This window comes from Etheostoma spectabile, chromosome 7 (assembly GCF_008692095.1).
Source record: "Etheostoma spectabile isolate EspeVRDwgs_2016 chromosome 7, UIUC_Espe_1.0, whole genome shotgun sequence".
Classification (NCBI taxonomy): domain Eukaryota; kingdom Metazoa; phylum Chordata; class Actinopteri; order Perciformes; family Percidae; genus Etheostoma; species Etheostoma spectabile.
The window spans coordinates 8,503,592-8,512,746 of NC_045739.1; the positions used below are offsets into that span (position 1 = coordinate 8,503,592).

At 40.3% G+C, this 9,155-nt stretch overlaps 2 protein-coding genes across 4 annotated transcripts in view; both read right to left on the bottom strand.

The window, feature by feature from the left end:
• b4galt3 (UDP-Gal:betaGlcNAc beta 1,4- galactosyltransferase, polypeptide 3) overlaps positions 1 to 1,672 on the bottom strand; it is a 9,776-nt gene extending 8,104 nt beyond the window's left edge. The window contains exons 1-4 of one of the 3 annotated variants that reach the window (XM_032521694.1): positions 1,379 to 1,671; positions 713 to 806; positions 471 to 618; positions 150 to 331 (exon numbers count right to left, since the gene is read on the bottom strand). In XM_032521694.1, the coding sequence (XP_032377585.1) occupies positions 150 to 331; positions 471 to 562 (274 nt within the window). In that variant the 5' untranslated portion in view covers positions 563 to 618; positions 713 to 806; positions 1,379 to 1,671. Of the gene's footprint in view, positions 1 to 149; positions 619 to 712; positions 807 to 1,378 lie in introns of all 3 variants that reach the window. The other 2 variants (XM_032521695.1, XM_032521693.1) reach the window with 2 other exon arrangements.
• A 1,112-nt stretch (positions 1,673 to 2,784) lies between these two features.
• Positions 2,785 to 9,155, bottom strand: part of bgnb (biglycan b) — a 16,530-nt gene continuing 10,159 nt past the window's right edge. The window contains exons 4-8 of the mRNA XM_032521698.1: positions 5,554 to 5,767; positions 5,312 to 5,422; positions 4,865 to 4,958; positions 4,248 to 4,386; positions 2,785 to 4,150 (exon numbers count right to left, since the gene is read on the bottom strand). Coding sequence (XP_032377589.1) covers positions 3,953 to 4,150; positions 4,248 to 4,386; positions 4,865 to 4,958; positions 5,312 to 5,422; positions 5,554 to 5,767 — 756 coding nt within the window. The 3' untranslated portion in view covers positions 2,785 to 3,952. The remainder of the gene's footprint in view (positions 4,151 to 4,247; positions 4,387 to 4,864; positions 4,959 to 5,311; positions 5,423 to 5,553; positions 5,768 to 9,155) is intronic.

The following is a 9,155-nucleotide window of genomic DNA, read 5'->3' on the forward strand; positions in this document are numbered from 1 at the left end:
ATATCTCCTGCATTCCCCCCAAATCTGCAACTATGGTTAAAAGTGATACTGACTGCTTAGAGTACCATAAAATTCTTCACTGTGCATGTTTTCTGTATATTCATCTATTAAATATGACAGCACACATTTAACCCGTCTGACTCTCTCACCCAGCAGTGGGGAAGGGATCTGGCAGTCTCTCAGTGGTGGTCCTGTGGCAGGGGGTCCAGTGCCAGAGTTGCGAGGCGGGGGAGGCGGTACTCCCAGATGACTGAGGTTGGTATAAACGTCGTGAGGTCGAGAGTAATCAAACTCCGGCTCTGTGGTGTGCACCAGGACAGACACCAGGCCTCTGAAGCCCCCAAGGGAGAAATAGAGAACAAAGGCAAACTGGAAGCCCACCAGCAAGGCTAGTGTGCACGGGGAGTCCAGAGAGCGTCCGTAGCAAGCCATAATAAAGTGAGATTGTAGAGGTACAGTGAAATTCAAACCTGGGGTGAGTATATGCAGAAGGAGAGGAGGGGAAGGGGGCAGCGCTGAGTGCAGGCTCAGACGTGCTGGAGGGAAGTGTGCATTTTCTCATGGAATGGGTGACAGTGGGGGTGAAGCTCAGTCAGCACTGCCATCACCTCCTGACCACTGAAAAGGAAGAAGAAAAATATTGTTAGTTTATTACATGTATTGCTTATTATTATTGTTATTATTACATAACACCATCATTGATGTAAAGTACCTGCTTTTGCGAGGGCCCAATTAAAACCTGTTCTAAGCCAGGAAGGGCTCACTCCCCCTCTCTCCTCCTCGTCTTACTTTCATCATCAAGCTTTCTGTAATGAAAAGAGTGAGTAACAATGCAGGAGCAGATTGGTCTCTGTACTACTGTAAGCTATATATAAGCAGGGGAATGACAAGCAGCTACAAACAAATCATCATCAAGTCATGTTTGCTTCTTTATTTAGAATGGCTTATTTTCAGCTGTGACATTTTCCATGGGGCTTTTATGGAAGAGACGCTGATGCCTGCAGATCAAATTAATCCAACATCACAGTCCAAACAATTACATGCTGTATAGAGAAGCCTTGTGGCTTCATCACCGGAGCTGATGTTGAATTTTTCGTAGACAGGAAACGTCCATTGCCATTTTTAAAATACATCACAGCAGAGCAGAAACAGCGCCACGGTTATCAATACATAGCCCATAGCCTTCAAACCCTATGATTAGCCTATCTATCGTCAGGCCTATGCAAGCTTGTTACAGTATTTACGACGTGACTAAAGAGGAGAATGTGTGATTTATTTGGCCGAAAAACTGGCTACAAAATGTTTCCCGTCGGCTACAAAAATTCCCTGATTTTTTATCATAGGCTGCACTCAGTCTCTGCAGCACCAGCCGACTCACCAGCACATCCCAGCGACGTTTCCAATTCAGCCCCCGGCTTCATCTGACAACCGACGGGCCGCTGCCACCGACCAGACGCGATGGACCAAAAGACAGCGTTTTTCCCCCTGCAGATGGTCGCACTTCCTCTTCTTCCCAATCTCTCATTCGAGGCGAAATCTGTCCGTAGCTGCTTATTAGAGAGCACTGCAAACGCGTTCACACGCAAGAGCATCGCCGCATATCCGTCCAGTGTCAACACAGGCAAGTGCGCGCCTCTTCCCCATCGAAACACGGCTGGATCCCTGTCAGATGGGCTGGGGCGCACCGCGCTGACGCGCTGCATACGAGCGGCATATTTAAAAATCAAATTATGATTTGGATTGGTAAATGCCTAAATATTTTTACCATATACAGTCAAATGCACGCTGGTTATAAATCAGCGGAAGTTGGTTCTGCCACAAATACGCTCCAGCAAAACGTGCTTTCGTTCAAGAGACAACGATTAAATAAATATCTACGCAGGATTTTTAACCATAACTTCCAAACATCACCATACCTGCTTAAAACGTGTAATTATCAAGTTAATATTGTTCATCAGAATTATGTTAATAGCCTATGCCTATGCAGTTTTACTTACTACAATGTCACTCTTGGTCTACATCTTTAGGTTTACGTCATTTCGTCATCAGGAGTGAACATGGTGCAGACATGGGTAAAGTGCAGTGGGATTCTTTTTTACTTTTTATGTTAATTCCTCATTCACCCTGCGTCACTTTTTTCTGTGTTCATCAGTGATAGTGATAGTGATAGTTTAGTGCAAACACAGAAGACAGACAGAAAACAGAAGACCTCTGGGGAAGAGCCTGAAAATGTGGGATTGAATCTCACATTACAGTACGAATGTGACAAACAATTGTGGTAGGCTACATCTGGTGAAGTTCAATTGTGACACACACAAAAATCTAATTAAACATTACATTTTCATTCTTTTTATTGATGAAAAAAGACTCACGGTTGAAGACAGCTTCAGTACTCTGTCATATTGAGTCTGAATGACTATTTTGACTTTATTTTCCTTTTCCTATACCAGAGGAAATGCTAATATAGAAATTTTGATATGGATTTAAATTGAAGACAGATTCATGACCCAAAGTCAATATTATATTTGAACTTCATTGTCCACAGTATTAAAATATAATTATTATTATATTTCCACAGCGCTGTGTCAACTCTCTCTCATACACCTTAAGATTGAATCCAATGAATGTCCACATTATCTTTATTAATAATAAAGTTATTGTCAAATAATACATGTTATGTAACCTTGTTGTGCATGTGTGCAATCCAAAGGTCTAAGCAGAGACAATTTGGACTCAAATTGTCTCTTCGTAGACTTTTGGATTAATTTATCAAATGTTTTCTATGTTTGATATCTAGTATTTATTTTTTTACGCATAACATCCAACCCAGGGGCATCAGTTGTTCTCTGGCTTTATGTAGCAGGCTAAAATGTCTTTATTCACATGCAGCAGTAGCTTGTCAGATTATAGTACAGAGACAGGACAGAATACTAATGGCTAAAGTAGTTCAACATAGGTCTACCAATGTAAACAATCTAACCCTCCATTAACCCTTCAGCAAATCAAGCACAATAGAAAAAAAAACTGTGCAAAAAATGCATCAATACTACTATTGTTTGTAGCACTATGTGAACACACTGCCTTCATTGCCTCAAAGCAAAGCGGTTGTGTGTTTTCTCTAAATGGGGCAAAAAAAAACAACCACTACCACTATTGTCCCCTCAGGGAATGCTGCATTAAAGTATTATACAGATAGCATAATGTTTAGTAAAGGCACATAATAGACACGTTATACAGGCAGGCTGGTGGTTCAGTTACCTCAGACCAATGAGAAAAGATGTTTAGCACCGATGAGGAGAATTTTAAAATATACTTATTGCCCATTTAATCAGTCAACATCTGTGATATGTACAAAAATGTTTTTTTAACTGGTAAAGGTGAATAATAGTTTCTACATTTTCTGCAGTTGTTTTTGTCTTTCGTAAATGGTGGAAAACAGCCCAAAATATTTTATTAGTTAGTTAGTATACTAATATCATTTAACCAAAAGTCTTCAGACCAGTGAAACAAAGACAATGCATTGTCTATTTGTTGTTTATCTCCCAAATCAGCACACACAGAGAGTCATACAGAACTCCTTTTTATGTATATATAAAAAAAATCTATAATGTATTGCTTTTCTATATTTTACTGTTAATCTAAACCAAAATATAAATGAAAGACCTCACAATAATCACTATTGTGTAAAAAATATGGATTGAAAAATGCTTCACAAGTTTTCATTTTTCATCACTTTAGGCTTGGGGAAAACTTATCTTCTCTTTCTATTTCATTAGTTTATTGCCGATCCCCTTCATAACTTATCCTCGCTGAAAAAACAATAATAAAGATAATTATCTCAAATATGAACTCCCTTTTCTCCATCTCTCAAGTTTATTCCTTTATTTAAATTATCTGCTCCTCCGCCATCACCTTCCCCTCACTTTCTCCATCTCTCTGAATCCTCCTGTCTTTACTTTTTGTAGTTGCCAAACTGAATGGCCAGCCGGTCGCTGACACAGCGGAAAGTTGCAGGCTGCACCTCCCAGTAGTTGACAGGGTTAGAAAACAAGCTGATGCCATTATAGAATGTCCTCTTCATCCCAAATCCTCGAGGGCAGAAGTCATCCACGCCCACCTGGTCGATGTTGTTGGAATGGAGGTACACCACCTGGAAAACAAGTGTGGCAAAGTCGAGGGTGAGTAGAGCACTATGTGAAACATTCAATCTCAGATTGGGAAATAAAATGCATGCATGCTAGACTCACCTGTAGGTATTTCATTTCAGGAAGGCCTTTGGGGACACGAGTGAGGCGGTTGTTGTCCAGATGCAGCTCTCTCAGCCTGGGGAGGAAGGCCAGACTGCCGTTCTCGATGTTACGGATATGGTTAAAAGCAAGGCCCAACCTGGAAAAAGTAAGACAAGAGGAGAAATGTGATTTAGGCAGAAAGCAGGCCACTGCATTATACTTTAAACTGTTTTACTAATGTGAGCTGAAGTAACTGAAATTTCCAAGATAAGTATCCCTGCAAGAAAGAAATATTAAGCCTGGTGAGAATTAGGGCCACAGCTGCCTGGCAATACTCCTGTGACTATATAAAAATCACATTACAGAATATCGAAGAGTGTTGAAAGGGAGTAAGAGAACGCGTTGCAAAAGCCCACACATGCATAAAGTAGTTAGTACTTATCCTGTCACTTTTTTGTGGCATGTCAATGTAGTTCATTTTATTACCCCTGAGGGGCACTGCTGACTGCAATGTAACCTTTTAAACCACAGGATAATTCTTCACAGATATGCAAATAATTCTCTTAGGGTTAGGAAAAATAACTAAACAAACGTAACGAATAAAAGTGAGTATGATGTTGAAGTGTGAAAGATACCTGTACAGGTTTTTGTAGCGTTTCAGGTCCTCCAGTTCCACAGCCTGGATCTGGTTGTGGTCCAGATGAAGCTCATGAAGACTATCTGGTAGTTCTGAAAGAAAGACACCATAACATGTAAGGCCTCACTTTAGGTTGAGATATGATCTTGCCCCATAGCTGTCCATTACTTTTTTGTGGGCTTAGTAGATTTCTTAGAGAAGATGAGAAGATTAATTCCATTGTTACGTCTGTCAGCTAAACATGAAGCTGCAGACGATTAGCCTAGCTTAGCATAATGACTGGAATTGGGGGGAAATAGCTAGCCTGGCTCTGTCCAAAAACAAAATCCATTAAAGAAATCTTCCTTCCAGAACCGAACATGCATCATTGCCAAAATGTTGAACTATTCCAAGATGAATCCATTGAATATACGTTAGCATTTTAATTACACAGATGAGTTGTTACCTTTTGGCACCCCAGTCAGTTTGGACTCTGATATCCGCAGATAATTCAGTTTCAGTCCCTTGAAGGCTCCAGGCTCAAAACCACTGTTGTGGATGGGGTTTGCTCCCATTTCTGCAAGATGAAGGGAATATGTGTGGCATGAAATAAAATACAGTCTCTTTAATCTTCCATAAAGTGGCAAAGGCAGTGGTGAGCATCACAGGGTACTGCCCAGATGTGTTGAAGTCATCAGCATTTCTGACCTATGCAGTTCATGTTGCCCAGTCCTGAGAAGGCTCCAGCTTCCACCTTTTTGATGCGGTTCTCATGGATCCTTATCTCAACCAGCGAGGCGGGCAAGTTTTTGGGGACAGTGGTCAGCAGATTCTTGGAGAAGTAGAGCTTCTGCATGTGCTTCAGAGGGACGAATGTTTTGGGGTGGACTTTGGAAATAAGGTTATTCCTCAGAGACAAACCCTAAAAAAAAGACAGTAACCATGCGGAGGCAAAATTAAACAACCACTTGAGCAGACAGTCAGAAAATGAAAAGTAAGAAACCTGCAATAAAATAAAGAATGCAGAAGGGCTGAATGTGTTTGAGTGAATTAAGTTAGATCCAGCAAAAATCCATCTTCCAGCAGACGGTCTCTCCACCTGTGCTGGCTGAAAGATGTAGACAGATGTAGGCTGAGGCCAGTGTTGGGGAGTAATGGAATATGTATCGGCATTACGTATTCAGAATTCAAATTATGAGTAATTGTATTCCATTACATTTACAATTTAAATAGTTGGTATTTGGAATACAGTTACATTGTTGAAATCAATGGAATACATGACAATACTTCTCTGTTTTACGAGTTTATTCACTATCTAATAAATTAAGGCAACTCCATGCCTTTCCCAGAAGCCCCAATATGAAAACAAAAAATTGGCTTTTTGCGTGATATTACTGATAGAGGAGATGGAGATGGAACCGGCACCAGAGCCAGGGCAGGAATGCGTTTCTATTTTGGAAAATCAAATAGCGTTTCACATTAAAGAAAGAACAGGGAAAACATAACTGTGCAGTGCAACCTCTGCTTGCCATCAACCAACCTCCTTTCAGCATCCAAATTACTCCACGTCCAACCTGAAGCATCTGAAAGTATGTTTTTTTTTAATTAGCCAAGGGTAGTCATCTGCTGTAGTTTTACTGGTCACCTTAATATTTTATAGTTGTATCAGGTAAGCTACTTGCTTAGTTGACGTGCGACTTTACATTCTCCTATGTGCACCTCTAGAGCCGACAGAGACTGATATCCCTGTTTGACATGCTAGCTAACGTTAGCTAAAATTAACTTGTGGTAGCAAGACTGCAGTTAGATTTTTGTAGTATGCTATGCAGTTCGGGACTACAAATGCAAAAAAATATCTGCTGTTCATGTACACAATCCAGCTAGTTGGAACAGAAGAACACACCAGAATAGGCAGTATTGATGGCCACATTCCGACACCTATAAAATGCAATTCAATGTGGAAATAATCCAAGTATTCAGAATACGTTACTCAGAGAGTAATTTAACAGAATACGTTAAAAATTACATTTTTGGGCATGTCTTCTGTATTCTGTAACGAAATACGTTTTGAAAGTATTGTTCCCAACTCTAGCTGAGGCAAACCAACCTTAATAGAGATGCTTTTGTGTAAGGTCATATGAGGAGTTTCCTACTCTGCCAAATTTAATATTGCTCTTGGGAAGCGATCTTGAATGCGGGTCAGGAGTGAGCAAAGCTTTTCTGCTCAAAGAGGCAAGGATGTGAGCTTGAATGCTCCCATTTGGTTTTAGGCTCAAACTTGATACAATTAAAGCTCTCAGAGCGAAGGGCGGTGGAGGGTGAAAAAGAAAGGAAATGAACCTCTAAATCCTCAAGGAAACAGAGGGTCATAATGGTTTTTCACACTACCGAAGCCAGTACAAGCTGAGCTGAGTCATTAACACATCCTTGAGAAGCGCTGATCTAATGTTCAGTGGGACATTATAGATGAATAACACAGAAGTATTTCATAAAATCTTGATTGAGGAGATTTAGGATTAAGCAGTACATTTTAACCACAGTGTAGTGTCATGTAGTGCCATCCCAACTCTAAAGTGCCTGTCATCCTGAAGGAGACATACAAGCTTAAAGATTACCAAATAAAGTAATTCTTCACTCATCTATGCATGTGTGAAGATGCTATTGGATCATGTACAACAACTAGTCTTACCCATGTAACAAGTAACATAGTAAGTAGCTACCCCAGAACACATGCAGCAGATTCATCTGTGAGCGTCTGGGTCAGGCATCTTATCCAGGGTTTCTATGTGTGTGTCACTACTGCAGTTTCTGTGTGTATGAATGTTAGTGAGTGTTATGTGTAAGTTTGTGTAGCATCTTGCTAAATTTGTTAATATATTGTTCTTTGATCTGTATTTCTGTTAACAAAAATGTATGGGCTGGTTTAATTTTCACTGGTATATAATAACTTTTGCATTAACATGTAGAAAGATGCTGAAATATCCTCTGTTGTAAGTAGCCTTCATCTCAGGTGCTTTAATTATGTATTGGATGCAGCCAGGTGTCATATCCGTTTTTATTTGTTTTCTGAGTTTAACACTATAAAGACGTTGCTGTGCTTGCGTCACTCCCTCACCCTTCCTACCAGTTTCTATGGCCACTTGGCCAGTGCGAATGCAAATGGAAAAACTGGTTTTGGGGGAAGAGTAGTTAGTAGAACTGTTTATAAGTGGACTATTCATATTAACTACGTTCCTGTAACTACCTGGTCAGAAAGCGGCTATTGATAACGGTAATGCTATGGACATTTATAGTTAAGCTTTAGTAGGGCTATTAGTGTTTGTGAATTTCTGGATAGTGTACATTGGATGCTGCTGCCTATGCTGCTGCAGTACAGGTGCTCAGGATTTGCTGCTGCATGGCAGAAGAGCCTGAGTTTTGCACACGAACAGAGACTCAGGACAGGTTTCTTCATCGTACAGCTTCCCCCTGGACAGAGGGTTTGAAAAGACTGCTACAGCTTTTTTGAGTTACCAAGCAACAGTGAGTACATACAATATGCACCTTAAAGGTCTTCAAATTACCTCCAACAAGTGTGCCAACGCTGTGCTACCACAAACTACTAAGAGTATTAAGTAAAAACCCCAGGTGTATTTTTGTTTGATTTATTTTGGGTCAAAAGGACATTTTAAAGGGTTAAATTGCTTGATTCTGGAATAAACATTTTCTTGTGACATTCAATCAGTGTGGTTTAATGTTTATTCAGGTGTTATGTATTCAGTAATGCGATACATGTGTTAAATGAGAGTTATAGTTGCTAAGAATGAATGCATGGGAGTTTTAGGCTCACATTAACAGTAGCTATATAAAAAGCTAATTAGGCCTCTCTGCAGCCTAGTCAGATTTTGTTGGCTGCTGTAGACACATCCTAATTTTACGTTTAAGTACCCCTCACCAAATAATCTCCCATGCAACGGATCTATCCCATTTAAAGGGGCACATGATAATCCTGTAACCAATTAGAATTGAGTGAGTGGGCTACATGTGTATGTAACGTCCTCCCCTGACCTTGGTGGGATGGGTGCGCTTGAGGCAACACTGTCTTGACATACAGATGTTATGTCTCCCTTCATCTATGGAGACATAAAGTTGAAATACTACTCTGCCTGAGACATGTTATGACTTACTGCTGTCATGTTGGACACTGACCTGAATGAGACCTGGGGCACCTCAATTTACACAAATTTACATGAGTTTGTAAGCTGAAAATATTGAATGTAACCAAACTGTGTGTGTGTGTGTGTGTGTGTGTGTGTGTGTGTGTGTGTTTG